Source organism: Vigna unguiculata, chromosome 7 (genome assembly GCF_037176805.1).
Source record: "Vigna unguiculata cultivar grain cowpea cultivar isolate G323 ecotype 2 chromosome 7, ASM3717680v1, whole genome shotgun sequence".
Lineage (NCBI taxonomy): Eukaryota > Viridiplantae > Streptophyta > Magnoliopsida > Fabales > Fabaceae > Vigna > Vigna unguiculata.
Genome location: NC_140798.1, coordinates 14,872,375 through 14,891,011, shown reverse-complemented (window position 1 = coordinate 14,891,011; position 18,637 = coordinate 14,872,375). Strand labels below are relative to the sequence as shown.

At 34.4% G+C, this 18,637-nt stretch overlaps 2 protein-coding genes and 1 long non-coding RNA gene across 5 annotated transcripts; 1 reads left to right on the top strand and 2 right to left on the bottom strand.

Moving 5' to 3' along the window:
* Positions 1–9,576: 9,576 nt before the first annotated feature.
* Positions 9,577–10,393, bottom strand: LOC146884654 (uncharacterized). The gene has a single exon (XM_085665189.1). The coding sequence runs from the start codon at positions 10,105–10,107 to the stop codon at positions 9,814–9,816; it is 294 nt and encodes a 97-aa protein (XP_085521315.1). The 5' UTR covers positions 10,108–10,393; the 3' UTR covers positions 9,577–9,813.
* Positions 10,394–14,039: 3,646 nt separating this feature from the next.
* On the bottom strand, positions 14,040–14,747 carry LOC114190268 (mitochondrial import receptor subunit TOM9-2-like). The gene has a single exon (XM_028079081.2). It carries the CDS (start codon positions 14,639–14,641, stop codon positions 14,345–14,347), a length of 297 nt encoding a protein of 98 aa, XP_027934882.1. The 5' UTR covers positions 14,642–14,747; the 3' UTR covers positions 14,040–14,344.
* A 692-nt stretch (positions 14,748–15,439) lies between these two features.
* Positions 15,440–16,956, top strand: LOC146884653 (uncharacterized). Of its 3 annotated transcripts, none has more exons than XR_014996482.1 (3): positions 15,440–15,587; positions 16,166–16,196; positions 16,432–16,956. It is a non-coding gene; the product is annotated as an uncharacterized LOC146884653 (long non-coding RNA). The 3 variants fall into 3 exon arrangements; XR_014996480.1 differs by having other exon boundaries at positions 15,440–15,963; XR_014996481.1 differs by lacking the exon at positions 16,166–16,196.
* Positions 16,957–18,637: the final 1,681 nt, after the last annotated feature.

The following is an 18,637-nucleotide window of genomic DNA, read 5'->3' as shown; positions in this document are numbered from 1 at the left end:
GTTCTACTTGGGAAGGACCATACATTGTTACAAAAGTCTTCCCTTATGGAGCAGTGAAGATCAAGGAAGAATCTTCAGCAAGAACTTTTAAAGTTAATGGGCATCGTCTTCGGATATTCAATGAAAATCAAGATATGTTGAACAAGACGATGGATGGGATGAACTTGACTTCTCCCTCATACCTTCCACCTTGAGGAGGTAAGTACACTTCATACTTTTTCTTTGCATTTTATACATATTGAATACATTGAGGACAATGCATGGATAAAGTGTGGGGGTGTGGGGAGATTTCCCCCTTTTCTGTTTTTGTTTTCTATTTTGTTTTATTTTTCCTTTTCTAATTTTAAAAAAAAAAGTTTCTGTTTTCAATAAAACATATTGACATTGGATTTTTGGATTTGATTTACTAATTGGAACGGTCATAATTCTGGGAAAATAAGAGTCATGTGCTATGAATGAATTGTTTCTGTGATTTACTTGATTGAGTTGATTTGAGAGTTTCTGGAATAAATCTTTTGTGAAAGAGTTTTTGACCTTGTGAGTTTTGAGCTTTATTGTAAGGATGAACTACCGTGTGTCATGCCTATTTTTCTTGTGTGATTTGCTCATGTCTTGTCGGTACTCAAATGTTTAGCTTGATTCTGTTGTTTTGCATCTTAGGTGAACATGCATGATTTGATATGACTGAGGCATTTCTTATTTTTAGCTACTTGGCCAAATAAGCTAACCAGGACATTGATCCATTGATAGCCCCTTGAGCTTAAACCTCTTTTTCTTGTTTTGAGCATACTGTTAAACCTTAAAAAGAAAAAGACCATTTTTTTCCTTACCTTAGGGAGAAAGAAGGAGCTAGTGGATTATGTTGAGATTGGTTGAGGAATAAAGTGTGGGGGTGAGTATTTCCCCCACAAAGTTGTAAAAATGGCAAAAGGAAAATAATTGTTGATGACAGAATGTTGAAATGAAAAATGATTGCTGTCTAAAAAAGAGCAACAAAGGATAAAAGAAAAAAAAAAGAGAAGTAAGGATTGTTTTTGAAACTATGCTCCATAACTCTTTCTTCCCTACTATTTCAAAAACACACAAATCCTAAAGTTTTTCTTACCTTTGCCTTGGCCTCATTATAACCTGTGAAAAGTCCTCATGATTTTTGAATGCATGTTTTCTGAAAGTTGTGAATATTAGAGTCTTGCTAAGCATTGAGAGTGTTTACTTGCATGGGTATTTTGAGCGAAAACACAAGCCAAAACACTTGAGAGAATCTTGGTGAGAAAATATATATTTAACTTGAGTGTTTCTCTTTCATAGTTGATTATCTTGTAAACTCAAAAGATTAACTCATGTGTGAAAAACAGAATTTTATCCATTTGTTTGTGCATGACAACATGATTTCTAGAAGATTGATCTGTTTCTATTTGTATTCATTTCTTTAATCCACTGAAAATATGGAATAAAAGACCTCAGAATAAAGTTTTGAAATTGTTCAATTTTGCCCAGGAGTGCAAAAGGATAAGTGTGGGTGTGTGATGAGTTCAAATTTTTGCCCTCATTTAATATTTAAATTTGGGGATTTAATTGAATTTTCTGTGCTTAAAGATTGATTTAATTAGGATTTGTGATTATTGGATTTATTGAGTAAGTTTGGTAAAAGTGGCGTAAAAATTGATTTTAGTTGCATAAAATATTATTGGATATTCTAACGTTTGTTAGTGCAGCTGGAATTTATTTTTGGTCAATTAATAGTGTGATTTTAAAATATTCAAAGTTACAAAATAAGTCCAAAATCAAGAAATTCTGAAAAAGAATAAATCAGGAGCTAAATGCACCCCCAGTTTTTATTTGCACACTCCTCCCTCAAGTGGACCACAAAAACCTGTTCTGCACCCCCAGTTTTCACTAAGTTGCACCCCTCCTACCACTTAAACTCCACTCAACCAGATTATGCCATGTGGCAATCCCCACCTCTTAAAATTAGCCAACCAAAGCAAGCCACGTGGCAACAATTCTTGCACTAACAAGCTGTCCAATGGAAGGCTGCCACGTCATCATCTTCATCTCCCAAAACCCTAACCCTAATTTTCTCCTCTCCTTCCATCACCATGGCAGCCTCCGCCGCCATCTCCTCGCCGGCCACCACCAATCTGCAGTAGCGATGGCACCACCATCTTCCTCCACACAGTCGCCGCCTCCATTACAGCAGCTGCTTCGCACCACCACGTCGAAATCAGCAACCACCGCGAGCTTTGCCGCAACCACGCCACAGTACCTCCACGAACACCATCTTCTTCGTTCGCACAGCAGCAGCCACCGCAGCAGTGCAACTCGCCGGAGATCCGACCACCATCAGCGAGACCAGCACACCTCCATCATCTCTACACCTCGCGCACTCTATGGCAGCGCCACCGTTCGCGCACCAGCAACCAGAATCACGCACCATCGCGTAGCTTCCATCTTCACGCGAGCTTCCACCGTCCCTGCAATTGTCAGCTCGCAACTGCAACCACCAAGCAGCAAAATCACGTTCCACCGCATTGCCTGCATCAATTCAGGAAGCCATGACAGTACCGTCCCGCAGCCACCATGAACAGTAGCAGTCCGAGAGCAGCGTCGTCGGAGAAGAAGAAGAAGCCTGCCACCATCACGTTTCAGCCGTCAAAGGAGGAACAAACCCTAAGGAAGGAGAGAGAAATCTGATTTGGAAGAGCTGACACGTGGCAGTCTCTCAATGGACACTGAAATAGTCAAAACTGGTCAACTCTGGTCAACTGGTCAAAGTCAGCAGTCAACTCTGGTCAAAACTGCAAATATGGTTAAATGAGAGGGGCAGAATTGGAAATTGGACAGGAATTAAGTTGCTAATTAATTAAATAAAAATAAAAGATTTTAGCAACTGACAGATAAAGCCCAAAGTCCAGTGGAAGCCTATATAAAGAGACTTAAGGGAGCAGAAACGGGGGAACTTACAAACTTACAATTTTACAACTTACAGCTTAGACACTTAGAACTCTCTGGTTTTGGCAGATACCGTCTCCACCACATCTCTCATTCTTTCTTTTATTTTTCTTTCCTTCATATCATCATGTATTCCATCAAAGCCATGGAGGGCTAAGCTTTTAGGGTTGATTCCACTGTAATTTCTTAAATGGATTATGAGGTTAGATGAATTTATATGTTTTGTTATTTTGATTATTGTTGTGGTTTTTGTTTATCTATGTCCTTTGCTTCTTAATTGAATAGAAAATAATGATTTTAAATCTACATACATGCTAATCATATGAGTTAAAAGGTTTTTAAATTAAATTGAGACTTTACTTTGATTTTGTTTAGAAACTTTCATTTGATTAAATAAGTTTTTGCCAATAATTGAGACTTTAATTTGATTAGAGGTAATTACTTTAACTAAAATTAGTCAAGACTTTACTTTGATTAATTAAGTTTTCTATTTGGTAAAGAAACAAAGGAATAGACATGATTAGGCATAGTAAAATTAATTGAGACTGTACTTTGATTGAATTTACTATGGACAATCTAAAAATTCTCACTTTTAATTGAGACTGTACTTTGATTAAAAGTGAGGATGCCAACAAATGAATTGAGTCTTTACATTGATTTATTTGTAAATCAACAACAATAATCTCTAGATAACCAATGAAGAATCTTATTTAGAAAAAGCAGTGGAATTGACCTATTTACTATTACTGTGTTTACAATCTTCCGTGTCATTTTCTTTGCATATCAAAACCCCCTATTTTTATAATTGCTAGTTTTAATTGCATTTTTAAGAATCAAATATTTGAGATCAATTCCGTATTTGTTATGAGACGACTCAGGGTTATCTTAACCCTAACTATTTTGTTCACTACTAACTGGCAATACTGAAGTTGCTAAAGTAGTGGTAATTTGATCGCCTAACGACAGCGATATCACTCTCATAGATTTAAACACACCCTTCAAAGTCTCATCCACCCAATATAAAGAGATAAGAGAAGAAAATAATGTCAACTTCAGCATTGTGGGATACACATATGTCAAAGAAGAACAATAAGAATCATGCATCAAAACACAAAAGAGAAAAGAAATACACATGTTCAGCTTCCCCTAACCTAGAATTTTCACTACAATGATTTCCCTTAGCGATCCTCTTTGCTCCTAATTCGTCCTACCTCTGAACCCCCAACCTTGAGACCTTCTCCCAACCCTCTAACACTCTCCCAACTCAACTTTTAGGGTCCTAAACTTCCTTGGTTGGCAGCCACACGAAAATTAAGTGAATTTTCCTCACTTTTCAGCTCTAAAAATTAATTAAATTAATTTAAAACGAATTAAATTAATTTTGCCATTTAATTGGGTCCTGAAAGCCTAATTAAGTTCAATTAACCTCTTTGTCCGTGTCCAGATTTGTGGAACCTATCTCCTGCTCTTCATCTCCTAAAATCATTCCCGAGGCATAAAAAAAGGATATGATTTTACTCTAACCAAGGTTTGAACACATGACCTCCCAATTACCAAGTACATGCACAACCATCAAACTAATTCATGTTTCTTAGTAATTCCTACTTCTCTATGATTTTATATTCTTACTCTAGTCTCAAGCATACACCAAAAAAATAATAACACGATTAAATTAACAAACAATTGGCATAGTTAGGACTCGAACACAAGTCCTCTTAACACAATCAAGTACTCTCAACCATTTGAGCTAGTACTTTTTCATGTCATAAATGTCCGCATTAAATACCATAAAGGTTCCTACTACTCGCATTTATTAAATAATTATTTAAATTTCTCGGGTCTTACACTGTTAAAAAAGAACATAAAGTTTTTTTGTGATTTTTCAGAGTTAAACTAAGTAAAGACATAAAAAGGACTATACATGACTCTAGACAATATGGAATGATTTGAAAACAAAAATGACCCAAACATATGATATGACTAAATGGAAATATATAGAAAATACTCAACAAAAGCTAAGCACATGTAAACATGTTATCCAACACATTTAGGAAGATTTAGGAGGCCAAAATAGTAGCACAAAACTGCCCAATAGAACTTGAAAAATGTTGATCACTCATTTTGGATCGTTTGACCTTTGTAGACTATTTTGCTTGTAACTCTCTCCACAAAAGTCCAAATGAGTTGATTATTTTTTTCGTTGAAAACTAGAATTAAAGAGCTTTCATTTGACTACGAGACATAAATTTTGGACCTCTAATCTAGATGCAGTTTAAGGGAGGTTGATTTGGATAATTCCAAGATAAATATGATGAAGGCAAGACCACCACATCAAGTACCATGGAAGCCATCCCAAGAAGAGTATCAAGAAGTATGACAAACGGGGAGGCTTTTTCATCTCTATCTTTTTTTAGCATTTCATTAGTTTGATTTCCATGAAGTTGGCTTAGTTAACTCTTCTTGGTTGACTTGTTGACCTTGATCTAGGGTTGACTTGTTAACCCACGATTAACTTAAGCCAACATGCTAATCCATATTTACTTTTTTTGTAGAATAATTAAAGATGACAAAAGAGGTGGCGCAAATGGGAGCTTAGGTGGCACAAAGGAAACACATGTGGAAGAGAGAGAAGGAGCTAAGCATTCTAGAAACATCTAAAATGAGGGACCACATGACTTGGTAAAGAATCCACCTTGAAGAATTCTAGAAACATCTAGAACGTTGACCACACTTGCCTTGGCCGAGAATCACCTTTGGAGACCATGATGATGCACATTTAACCTACCTTATAGAATGTAGGGTTTCTTATTTACTTTGTAGCCCTTTTTGAAGTTATGTGTTTTTGCTTAAAGGCCCCTAAACACTTCGATATAAGGGGTCATCTACTACTTGTAAAAGGGTTGATCATTTTGGAATTTATATACACCTTTGTGTTCAAACTTTGTGATGAAGGGTTATGTTGTTTTCTTTTAAGATTACTGAATATGGTGTGAGTTGATTAAGAAAGCTAAGCGAAATCCCCACTGGACATTAAGATAGCAAGCTATCTAGATGTGAAGGTTCCTTTCACAAAGCTCAAGAGAAAAAGATGATGGATTGATTCAAAACAAAAAGGAAATGGAAAGCACATAAACCATAGAAAACCAAGAACAATTAAAGGAAGAAGAAAACATAAAATGGAAAGGAAAGAAATGGTAAAAATGTGAGAAGCACGCCACTACAAGGCTAGGCTAGAAGCCATGGCAACCTTGAAGATGAGTGGATGTGTGCCGCCACTTGCTATGCAAGATAAGGCTTAAAAGTATTCACTCCCTAGGGAGGAAACTCTCACAAATGGTTGAGACACAAGAGTGTTTTTACTTCAAAATGTTCAACCCTTTTACATGTCTAGGAGCACCCCTTATATAGAAGAGTTTATGGGCCTCTAAGCAAATAAAAGATACCTAAGGATGTCTCTACAAAAACCTAACCCTAGCTTCTAGAAACTAGGTCAAATAAGGTTACAAAAAAATGAGAGACAAAAGAGCTAGCTATGGTGTGTGCAAGGCTAATTTCGTTCTAGCACAAAAGGAGACAAAGAATGTGTCTCATATGTCTCCAAAAAGTGGCCAAAGAGTGCTAAAAACAAAGGAGACCAAAGGTACATAGGTACACTTGCTTCATGCCTTTTACTTTATGCTTTATGCCTTTGCTTTACTCTCTCTTCCACATCATTTATGCTCCCCAATCACCATGTGCCACCTAGCATTGCTTTCTTACTCCTAATTAACCTACAAAGCAAATAAACATAGATTAGCATGTTGGCTTAAGTCAAGTCAACTATAGTCAATAAGTCAAACCTAGTCAAAGGTCAATAAGTCAACTAAAGTTGATTCAACTAAGTCAACTTTGGGAATCAAAAATAATAAACACAAATGAAAAGGGATGAAGGATTAGTGAACTTCCTTTCTAAACATGCTTAGTCTTCTTAAGCATGTGCCTTCATCCTTGGTTGGGGTCAATCCTTCATCACTTTGTGAGAGTATCCTCCTTTGGGAGTGAGACTTTTAAGCCTTATCTTGAGCTAGACTCAAGTGACGACACCTACCACTCATCTTCAAGGTTCCATAGCTTTTGCCCAGCCTTGTAATGGCGTGCTTCTCACATTTTTCCATTCCTTGTCTTTCCATTTTCATGCTTTGCTTCTCTTTGTTTCAATTTGGCAATTATGTTCCTTTCATCTTATGTTTTTGCTTTATGAATCAATCCATTTCTCTCCTTCTCTAGAGCCTTTTGAAGTGCACTGTCACATTTAGATAACTTGCTATCTTAATGTCCAGTGGGAATCTTCATTAGGCTTTCTTAATCAACTCTCACCATATTATTAATCTTAAAAGGAATCAAGTTAATCCTACATCATTTGGTATCTAGAGCTTAGGTTGTCGTTGGATATGGTGTTTTATGTTCTAACCATTGCTTATGTTTATTGTTGTTCTTGGGGAAACCTCTCGGCCTTTTGATGGTATTCAACTTGATGGGCACAATTTTCCACTTTATTTGAGGTTTAAGTATCCAAAACCTCCATTTCTTTGATATTTGATGATTGATTAAGTGAGAACATGCTTTTTTTTGTTTCTATGATGTGTGGCCAAGAGCCTTGCTTAATTGTTACCATGCTAAAATTTTCTTCACATGCTTAAAAAGTGGCTTTCTTTGTTTTAAGCTTTGTTTTGAGTCTTTGTCATATGCCTACTTGTTTTCTTCTTTTGGCTTCTAAGTATTTGAATATTGTATGAACTATATGTCTTTTTGATATATGTTCCATGAAAATGATTTTGATCTAAAACTTGAGAAACAAAGTATCCAAGCCATCTAAAAACACGTTTTGATCATCTTATGAAACTAGTTTTTGAAAGAAGAAAAAAATTGCTTCATTTTTTTCAAATTGCCAAGAGTAATCTTGCTCTTTGGAGAACTAAATTTGCAAATTTCACATGTTACTAGTTTTCATATTTTGGTGTTGTATGATATTGGCTAATTAGTTCAACTCCTTAGCTTGGTTATTATCTTTCTTAGTGTATTTTGAATTGAGACTTAGTAGTGCATGTTCAAATATTTTTCAATATTCTTTAAATGTGTTTTTCTTATTTATCTTACTAAAGTTTTATCACATATACTTTCTTTCCTTATAAAAACAATTTATTATTAAATAATAAATATTATTAGAAAAGTACTTGTTCATTACACGGGAACAACGACGATTACATACCACAACTACAAAATGAAACAAATACTTAATCATATTAGTTTTCAAACAAAACTAGTATTAGTATTTTGAAAATATATTATATATTATATTTTATATTTTTATAAAAATGTTAAAAAAATTTATGATAACAAAATCATAAAATTAATTTTACAATTTTTATAAAAGTATTCTACAATTTTAAAATAAAAAAGTAATAAAATTAATTTAACGTGATATACACGATATTGAGATGATTAATGGGATAATTAAATGACAGAAAGGCAAATTATTGTTAATGTGTGAATTTTGACCTTCACACACTAAATGGCATGTAATAATAATACTCTTTCCTTATGAAATGTGATATCTCACACCAACAACTATAATAATGCACTTGCTCATCATTTCATGTTAGACAGAATAACGCAACTATGCATGTATTATATATATTATAAAGTATAATGTGTTAAAATATTCTCAATTAGTTTTTCACCGAACTTTGAAATTATTTATTCTATCTAAAGTCATATGAAAAAAAAAAATATGTTTGTCTGATTCTATCGAATACATCACTATCCTGAATAGATATTTTAAAATTTCTGTTGTTTCAGTTAACTTTTTTTATCTCTAATTTTTAGATTGCTAATTTGGTCATTTAAATCACGTAATTGTTTTTTATTCGAAATAATATTAGGGATGAATTACACTTTCAAAAATAAATTTTAAAAACCAATATAACAAAACAATACTATAAACTATATAACCAATTAAAATGATTGTTTTTTCAATCTAATGAGAATTTGTGGCCGTCATCAGTGGCAGAGATCTTGGTCTCCGAACTTTCTAATCCACCACAGAATAACAAACAAACCTTTTATTTGTTTTGATGTTTATAATTGTTTTTCAATCAAAAGTATTTAAAGGAGGAAATGACTCAAATAATCCAAATTTTAATACGTGACACTAATATTTTAATATAGAGAATAAATTACTAATTAAGTCATTTTAATAATTGTTTACGCATAATTTATTTGATTCTCACCTACTTACACTCTAAGATGCAAATAATTTAACAGGTTGGTGAAGTTTTATGTACCCTCTAACAATTTATTTTAACAATCCATATTCTGTGTGACAACGATGTTAAGATCATATTTTCCATCAAATGTAATCATCCTATCACAAATCAATGGAGCTCTTACGTTTTACAGTTATTATTTTGTATAGAAAAAAATGGAAGTATTGAACTGTTGATGATGTTGGATATTTTCCTCTCTTACTAATGTCCACATCTCTGCCCATATTTGAAGTGAAATTAAAAAAGGATCATAACAGAAATGATGATACAAGAACAAAGTCACGTAAGAATCAAGAATCTGCAGAAGGAAATAGGTAACTAGCCAAAAAAAAACGTCAATTTATATAATCTATTGGAAATATTTACATAACTTCATCCCAGAGACTGAAATGAAGAGGAAGCTTGATGATGAAAAACAATTATTGGATTTTGATCAGAAATATGAGAAGAGTCAATTTACAATTATGCAATTTGAGGAGTATGTTATCTATATATAGAGAATAACAAACAACAAACTGTTACAGATCAATTTATTGATTATTGAGAGGAGAGAAAATCATGAAGAAAAACGAGGTGGCATATGTTCATTTGAAAGGCCATCATCAAAGTTGAGAGAATAGCTGCGAAAATCATAGCTATACTGTGGACTGGTTCTTTTCCAAACCAAAGCTTGCTTCAACCGATTCTTCAACTTGTGATAAACTTGTCTGAAAATGCATGATGGAGGGAAACACCTAAGTGGTGTCCTTCTTTGGACACTACCAAGAGTAACTGAAGAGGTCACTCTTGTTTTCCTATGAAACTTCATGAACTGATCCCTCTGAAAGCTATACACCCCTGAGACTTTCATTCTGCAACCACTTGAGGTGTGGGAAGTGAGAAAGCAAAAGCAAATTCAAGAGAGAATGGAAGAGTGGAAGAGTGGTAGAGTGGGAGAAAGAAGCATGATAGGTGAGGCTTTTAAGCGTCCATGACTCAATCAGAAAATGCCACTTTGTGATGTGTGGTGGATGGAAAACATTATCATGAACAGTCATCAAACTTTACTTTTCTACCTTTCCACAGTCCCAATGGTCCCAGCATGGTGAATGGATTAAAGGGTGTCCCTATTAGTGATGTAACATCAATGGGGTGTGTTCAAGGCTCCAAAGGGAGAACCTTTTAAAGAACAATCTTGTGAAGAGTTGTTGAGTTGCATCATTGTGATTATCTTGTGTTTTACTCTAGGATTTCATTAGACAAAGTTTCCTAGGATGGTTCTACGATGGTGTGTGCTAGAATCAGACACAAAAGCTACACGCAATTCCTACGTAACCAGATCAGAATTTCACCACCCTTTTTCTTCGAGTCACATTTGAGGGACAGATCATATCATGCTGACATGCTTACACGCATCAAAAGGTATACTAAGCAAAGTTTTTATATTAAAAGATGTTCGTGTCTTGACAAAGTAAAGCATAGAAAAGATATTCCTCCGTCCATATCCTCTTCCATTTTTTCTATTCACAAATTATATCCGACTTTAGCTTTTAGAATTCAAACCTTTATCAAAGTGAAAGTTTGAAAGCATAGAATATCAACATTCATGTGGATAATTCGTCAAAGTTCCACATAAAGTTCGTATTCAGACTAGTAGGTTATTGCTAGTCAGAAGCATACATACATGTGATAAGGTTACTCCAAAGTTCTTTCTGGTTGTCAAATTTCCTTCCATTTGTCGTGGCAGAGTGAATTCAAATCACCATATCAGTGATGCAGAATTTCAGAATCAAAAGTAGTTATGGCAGATATAAGTTCATGATAGGTACAAAATGAAAGGAGTTTGTTAGAATCTTAGTTAAGCAATGCAGTCAGATTGAGATTGATGGACATTATTACAGATTACTAACTAAACCATTTGATATACCTTGCCTCTTGTTCAAGTAAAACTCACCAACATGTTGATGTGAAATGGAATAGAAGAAAGAATCTATTACATTATATATTCAAACAAACCTTAACAACAGGTACTTAAAATGAAACAGGGATAATAATTAAGACTTAACATTCATTCAATCGAATCCATCTTCTTGTCAGCTAATATGATATGGATGCTAAAAAAATGAATGCATGAAGTGAAACAATATATATGCATTTGTTATCAAGCTACCGAAGCTAGGTCCTCTTAATCACATGTCACAATTTCACAAGCGTTAACACAATTATTGAATATTCTTAACTGATATGAAAATACTTACTCTTTCAACTCTACAAAATCTATATAGACTTCACTTGTATGCTTTGTTTTAAGTTATAGGTATATACATTTGTGTTAAGCATATTCCCATTGTTGGATGAGAAAAAAATGTGGTAAATAGGGTCTATTGTTCTGTATGAGATAAAGAAAAATAGTATTTTTGTACTAATTTTTCTTTTATAGATATTGGGGTTTAGAAATTTGGATGACATCGTAGTTTAGTGGAGGCCACAAATTCCGTGTGGTTGGGGATTGAGTTAAAATCCTCTGTTAAAGGAGGCAACAAATGAAAGGATATAGTTTGTTGGTTTTTTATTTCAAGGAGGGCAAAAGGCCCAAACAAGAGAAAACTAAAGTTGGCACAGATGGAGAAGAAAATGATTGATTCACAATATTTTTTAACACATTGAATACAATACAATTTATACATAGAGGGAGATCAAATGTATAGTTTCCAAATTCCAAATATTATGTTATCTAATAACTTTTAATTCAATATTTTATTTTTAAAATCCATCACATATATAAAAGTTATTTTATATTCTATTTGTAGACATTACTGATTCACATTTCAATAATAAATATTAGATTTAAACCAGTTTGAGATTTCTAAACACCACTATTCATGTCTCTTCCGTTAAAACATACGACGTCATCTAGAACATTTAAAAATGATAAACATTATTTGTTTAATTTTACTAATTGTACTGATACTACACCTGATTATTATGACAAAATGATAGAAAACACATTAATTATTATGACAAAATCAATTACCCAAAAGAAAAAATTAAAAAATTTCCAAATATCAAATAAAAGAGACGACAAAATAGAAAATATATAAAAAGCACAAAACCCCTTAGAAATTTAAATAGTTTAAACTAATTAGGGACTCTTTTCAAGGTAACTTAAAGCTATTTATTGCTTGCTGCTTGTGAAATCTAACATTTTAAAAGACTAAACATTGTAAAAGAGCTATGAATAGTATAAGTTCAAGTTTGAGCTCTGAATTTTCAAAAAAAAAAAAATTACAAACATATTAGCAGGCTTAACCAATTAAACAAGTAAACCTAGTCTCAACCCTCAATATTTCCTCAAACTGCTCAAGTTACATCATAACGAACCTCAAACTTTCTATCTTCTGGTCTCAAATTTGTATAATTACATGTACTTATCCTATCTTGATAGTCCTAAACTACCTATTCATTCTTCGTCTACACTAAATAACTACATTACTCAATTTAGAAATCCCTTTTCACACTCAACCTTGAGCTGTACCAGAAATTTGAAATTGACAGACAAATTTCACAATGTGTCTTACATCGAATTAATATCAATAATATTTAGTTCTGCAACTAATACTAAGTCAACACAAATGATGGACTGAAGCACAAACAACAGGTCACACAAATAATGTATAACAGATAAACACATTAAAAGTGTGGCAAGAAACAATAACAAAATTCTCAACTACCAATTAATCTCGTCTATTCCAAAGGTTTCTTGCTGACAAGTTACGATATGATAAAAAAAACTGTATCACTCTTCCAATCCAATTTCAAGCTAAAACAAAATCTGAGGCAAGTTTAAGTTCTACACGAAAAAAAAAATAAACAGTTCACTTAATAAAAATCCCCACTCAAACGATAGCATTGGCTGCACTAGAAATCCTTGGCCACAGATCAGCGCACTCCTTTCCTATAGGACCAGTGATAGCAGAACCAAGAATTTCAAAATGCTAACCAAATTGACTACAATTACAAGCAGAAGCAAAGACCAAAAGCAAACAAGAAAGCCATGACAAGTTGATTGACAAAGATAATATATTCTATCTAGGTTTTTTTTTTTTAAATCTACAAATAACAAAAAAATAAAAAACTAAATACAAGACTAGAAAAGCTTTTCAAATGGAGAAGCTTTCAGATGCACTTATAGCATGTGTTCAACCAGACCATAAAAACAGAACCACCCATCCAAGAAAAGGTAGAACCACCTTGTCTGAGTGTAAGCCAAGGTTACTTAAAACTAGATCCAAAACTAGCGTATTTCTATATGCTGGGTTCGAAGGAACTCAGCAAGAAGCTAAGAAGACACCAAAGATTATACCATGTTCAGGCACAGGCACAGGCACAGCGTCGAACAAATTAAACAATAAGCATTCAGTAATTATAGTATTGACCATTCGTTTCCAAATGATCATAACTTCAAGTTATTGATTTGACTCAACCCAACCCTTTGTTTTTTTATTTTTTTTCTTTTGTCTGGTGAAAGAATTTAACAGCGCCCAATAATCAACAGAATATTCATCAACAGAATATTCCGGGCTCCTCATGTCACCGAGCACCTTCTGTTTCCATAGTAATACCCAACGTGAAGAATTTGAAGCCAAAACTACTCTTAAAGTTGCAAAAAGTATGATAACAAGCACAACCATCATAAACTACAGAAACATGTTTCAAAAACAATACTCAAAGAAAACATAAGAACAGTAACTAAGTTTGATCTTCAATACAAGACTAGTCTAAACCAATGAAATGCGATGGTAATTATACCCAAATATCATTCTATTCAGCACAGAAGCCCTTCTCAAGTTCATCAAAGTGAAAAAATAACGCAGCACCAGCTTAATAGAGTTGGTGAAACAGAATCATTCTACTAAAAACAGCAGGTAAATTACAATCAGCGACCCGCCTTTTAACAACTAATGACAAGAATACACAAAAACTTCTCACAGAAAGTGTTTCTTTTTATCAAAATCTAGAAAGGTAAAATTATTGGAAGCGGAAACCCTAGAAAGCGCATGCAGTGGTTTCAAAGGGAAGGAACTGATCTGAGAAAATCTCCTTTCGTTTTATTTGGGTGCAGGAGTGCCGAGGAGGCTGGCCTGTTGGAGCTCAAGTTCGTTGAGCTGCTGCTCACGGTCCATCTCCACGATGAGAGGGACAACGAGGACCAGGAAGGTGGTGCCGGCGATCCAGGCCGCCTTGCCGGTGCTCCGGAGGAGCTTCTTCGCCACAAAGGCGGCATCCCCGGCGGCCTCCTTACCACGGACGACGATGGAGGAACGCGAGATCTTGGCGAGTACGGAGCTGGAATCGCTGGGCCTGTCAGGAAGCGATACTCCACCTCTTTTGCCTTGGGACGCCATAAAAAAGGGAAATGGAAGAATTAGGGTTTCAAATTTGTTCTCACACCCTAATTTTCTGAAGCACTCCTTGGTCACTACAATTTCTTCTCCTTATACCCTTCTTATACCCTGGTTGTAGTACCTACCTATATATGTGTCATTGCTATTCTAAAATATCTATATACTATTTAAATTTATTTTTAGTGTCTTTTTTTTTATAATATCGTATCTATATTTTTGTTGTTATAATAACAAAATAATTTTAGTGACAACATATCTTTCATTTTAATTGGGAAAAAAAATGTGTATCAATAAATTTACAACACAAGAAAACGTGTTTAGAATAAAAAAGTGAATAAGATGTTCTTTTTAAATACTAGTTATTAGACAATTCCTATGCTTTAAGAGGAGTTTTGATAATTTAAAAGAATAATTTTTAAACATAACATAAAGTATAATCAAATTTATAGCAACTAATTTCAAAGTTTTATAATACTTATAAATGAATAAACATATCTTACCGTGGAGACAAGAATGGTGTATTAGTAAATATGACTTAAAAGTATTAAAATTATTGGTGGCAATAGACCAAGATTGGGTCAGCCCATTTAAGCTTATCCCATACTTAATTTGTTTCGTATTAAAAATATTGGTTTTTTTTGTTCTGTGTTTCTAAATTTTTTTTTCCACCCTTAAACAATTTTTAATTTTCAAAAGTATCCCTTAACTATTAGATCAATAGTAAATTTTTAAAAATTTAAAACTCATCATTTCTCTCTTATTTAATGAAAGCTAACTCCCACACCCACATTTCACCCTAACCCTAACCGTGCAACACAATCAAACTCTCTCCCCCAACCTTTACCAAGCTGACATCTTCTCTTTCTCTTCTCTTCACATTCTCCTTCATTGTGCTCCCAGTGTTGCTCTTTCTACTCCTCTCCTCTACCCTCATTCACATTCATAGGTAATCTCCTCTCCTTGTTAATTATTTTTAACGATTTACGATAGGATAGAGTAGAGTAGAGTCTTCTGATTTTGTGAAATCATGAATAAAAAAAATCGAAAGCCATAGATCCAGAAAACGCGAACTCGAAAGTCACCACTAGAAGTCGACTTCCGAAAGAGAGGAACACATTCCAGAAGTCAACTTCTAATTAAGAACTCGACTTCCGGTGAAGGAACCCACGTCTCGACATCCGAATGGATTTTCATGTTGAGAAGTGGCTACAGGATGTCAACTTCCGGTGGAGGTAGCTTTCAGATGTCGACATCCGGTGACTAGTTTTGACTTCTGTAAATGGAGTTCTAGTTATGGATGGTACCAGATGTGTGGACTTCCGGTAAATACTGATTACGGAAGTCGACTTCCGATTCTTTGAATTATTATTATTTTTTAGTTTTATTATTTTTAAGATTTATGAAATATTTTATTTTTATTTTTATTTTAGTTGTTATGTTATTTATTTTCTTACTATGTTATGTTGCAATTTTTAATATTAATTTTAATATATTTTAAAGATTTTATGCAATTTTTTTTACTAGGACCAAGGGAACATGAAGTTGGTGTCCCATGGTAAGAAATTAAAAAGATTCAGAGTGTGTCATAAGGTTGTTGAGCCATTTGTCCAAAATTCTGGTTTAATGCTTGATAATTGTAAAAATAAGTAAAATCTCCATTTGAAATTGACACTTATCATGTATCAAATGGTTCTATTTATATTAAACAAACATGCTTAGCTTAAGATACAGTAATGATATAGTGAGAATTAGAGTTTTATTAATTATAATGATATTTTGTTGTTTTGCAGTGATTATAAGAGAAAATAACATGTATGCATTTGAGCCACGGTCACTAGTGTTGAGCCATGGAAGTAGAAAAGACAAGACAACATATTTTGACTTTCTGGCTAGCATAAATGGAGTTGAGCCTCATGAGGAAACCTTCTTTGCAAGGAAATCTAAAGTACAAATTCATAAGGCTGAGCAGCTAAGAAAACCCTCCCAAGAGGGAAAGGTCAAGTGTTAAGCACTAGGACAATGGGTTAAGCTGTGAAGGAAACCCATTTGTGAAGAAACCCTTGTGGTTGAGCACCAAAAGTTGGGTTGAGAACCGCCCAAAAATTCTTATAAATAAATACCTCATGTCTTCATTCTAGACATTGAGTGGAATGTAGAAATGTAACAGTAAGGGAGAATGGGTGTGTGAGGCTCGAGTGAAATGCTTTTAGTGTAAATTTTATGTGTAGATGTTGCTGGAATTGCATTATAATATTCTATGAGTAGTTGAACTCCCTCGTGTCCAGGTTTGATGTAATCAATTATGATTCTATACAGTTCTACGTCTTGGGTATTTATCTTTGCTTTCATTCAATTGTTTGTGGTTTGATTTATGCTTAATGATGACTTGATCACTCATTTTATTTCACTGGTTTGGATCAAGTTGGAAGACTAGTCTCAACTTGTGTGGATGAATTGACAACTAATCCTATTTCACTGGTTTGGATTAAGTTGAAAGGCTGATCTCAAACTGAGGTCCAATCGAACCTCCATACATGTACTAGATTCTTTATTGGATGATAGAGTGGATGTTGGATGAAAGAGTCTTGCACATTAAAGCAAGGATTTGTTCTATCAAGAGTTGAGGAATCACACTTGGTTTGAAGTCCTTAAGTTCTAGTGATTCAGGGATGAACCTAGATCTACATAGAAAGAGTAGTACAGGACATTGAATGATTTGCATAGTAAGTAAACAAGATGGAAATGGTGTAGTAGAATAAGATGAAATCAAATCAAATCATAGCCCCTACTCCACTCAATCTAATTACTACTATCTATTTTTACATGCACTCTCTATCCAAATCAAAAAACCTAAAATCTAACTATCAATATACTTGTTAAATCTATGTAGATACGACACTTGTTGATACTACTATGAACATGTGCACTAGTTGGGAAATGATTGTTGAGAAACACTTGTTCGTCCTCCTCCATTTACCTATAGTGGGACAATGTTGTCCAAACGAACCACTAGAGTTCGAAACTGCTTTGGAGAGTGTCACTGATCTTTTAGGCATTGATCGTACGAGGACATCATCCGAGCTCAGGCAATGTCGTGGTCCCTAACTGAGTGGGTTGATAGGCATGTACACTTGGTGTTGTGAGAACCAACATTGGGAGTTTGCGACACAGACGTATATGTTGCATCTTATTGGATGCACCATTTTTGTGGATAAGAGTGCTACCTACATCAGTGTGAGGTTTTCGTAGGGAGCTACTACACTTGCACATCTTTATGAGTAGCTTGGTGATGCGAGCCTTGCACACACGAGACAATTAGTTGGATATTTGACTCTTTTACCAGTACAAAAATATCTTTAGGTTTTTTCATGTTTATTGGTTGATAATTGACATATATTTGAACTTTTTTTGTAAAGTTGGATATATGAGCACTTCCCAGGATTGGGAAGGAAGCAATTACTGGGACTTTATGATGAGCAAAGACCTAGGGCGACACATTTTTTAACTTTTAGGCTGAATTGTAATTTGCATGAGGTCAGGGCATAAGTGGTTGCACTGACATATGATGCGATCGTGTGGAACCTGTATGCATCACATCAGGTTACTCGTCCCCTTATCACCATTTCACTTTTCTCTAGCTTCATGCGGGTGGGTGAAATTGCTCACCGTCATTTGCATGAATGTGTATTGCGCCAATTTTGGTTTCTGCAGCCCGTCCTGAGGTCTCCACTAGTTGTTCCTGATGTCGACAAGACAACCATTGATGCTCGATGGATACGCTTTTTTGATCATGTCTTAATAGGTGTCATTCGAACGTTGTCTTCTAATGCATGTGTGGACAAATACTTGTACTGGTTTAAACGGGTATCCCATCCGTATGTCATTCAGGGTGGTTAGGATGATCGACCAAGTCTAGTTCCCTATCTTTGGTGACATCTACCAGATGATCTTCCATTACAGAGCATATCAACAAAGTCATCATTTGATTTATTATTA

Coding starts and splice junctions, on each gene's coding strand:
- LOC146884654 (XM_085665189.1), bottom strand. CDS start 10,107: ATGAAAGTCTCAGGGGTGTATAGCTTTCAGAGGGATCAGTTCATGAAG.
- LOC114190268 (XM_028079081.2), bottom strand. CDS start 14,641: ATGGCGTCCCAAGGCAAAAGAGGTGGAGTATCGCTTCCTGACAGGCCC.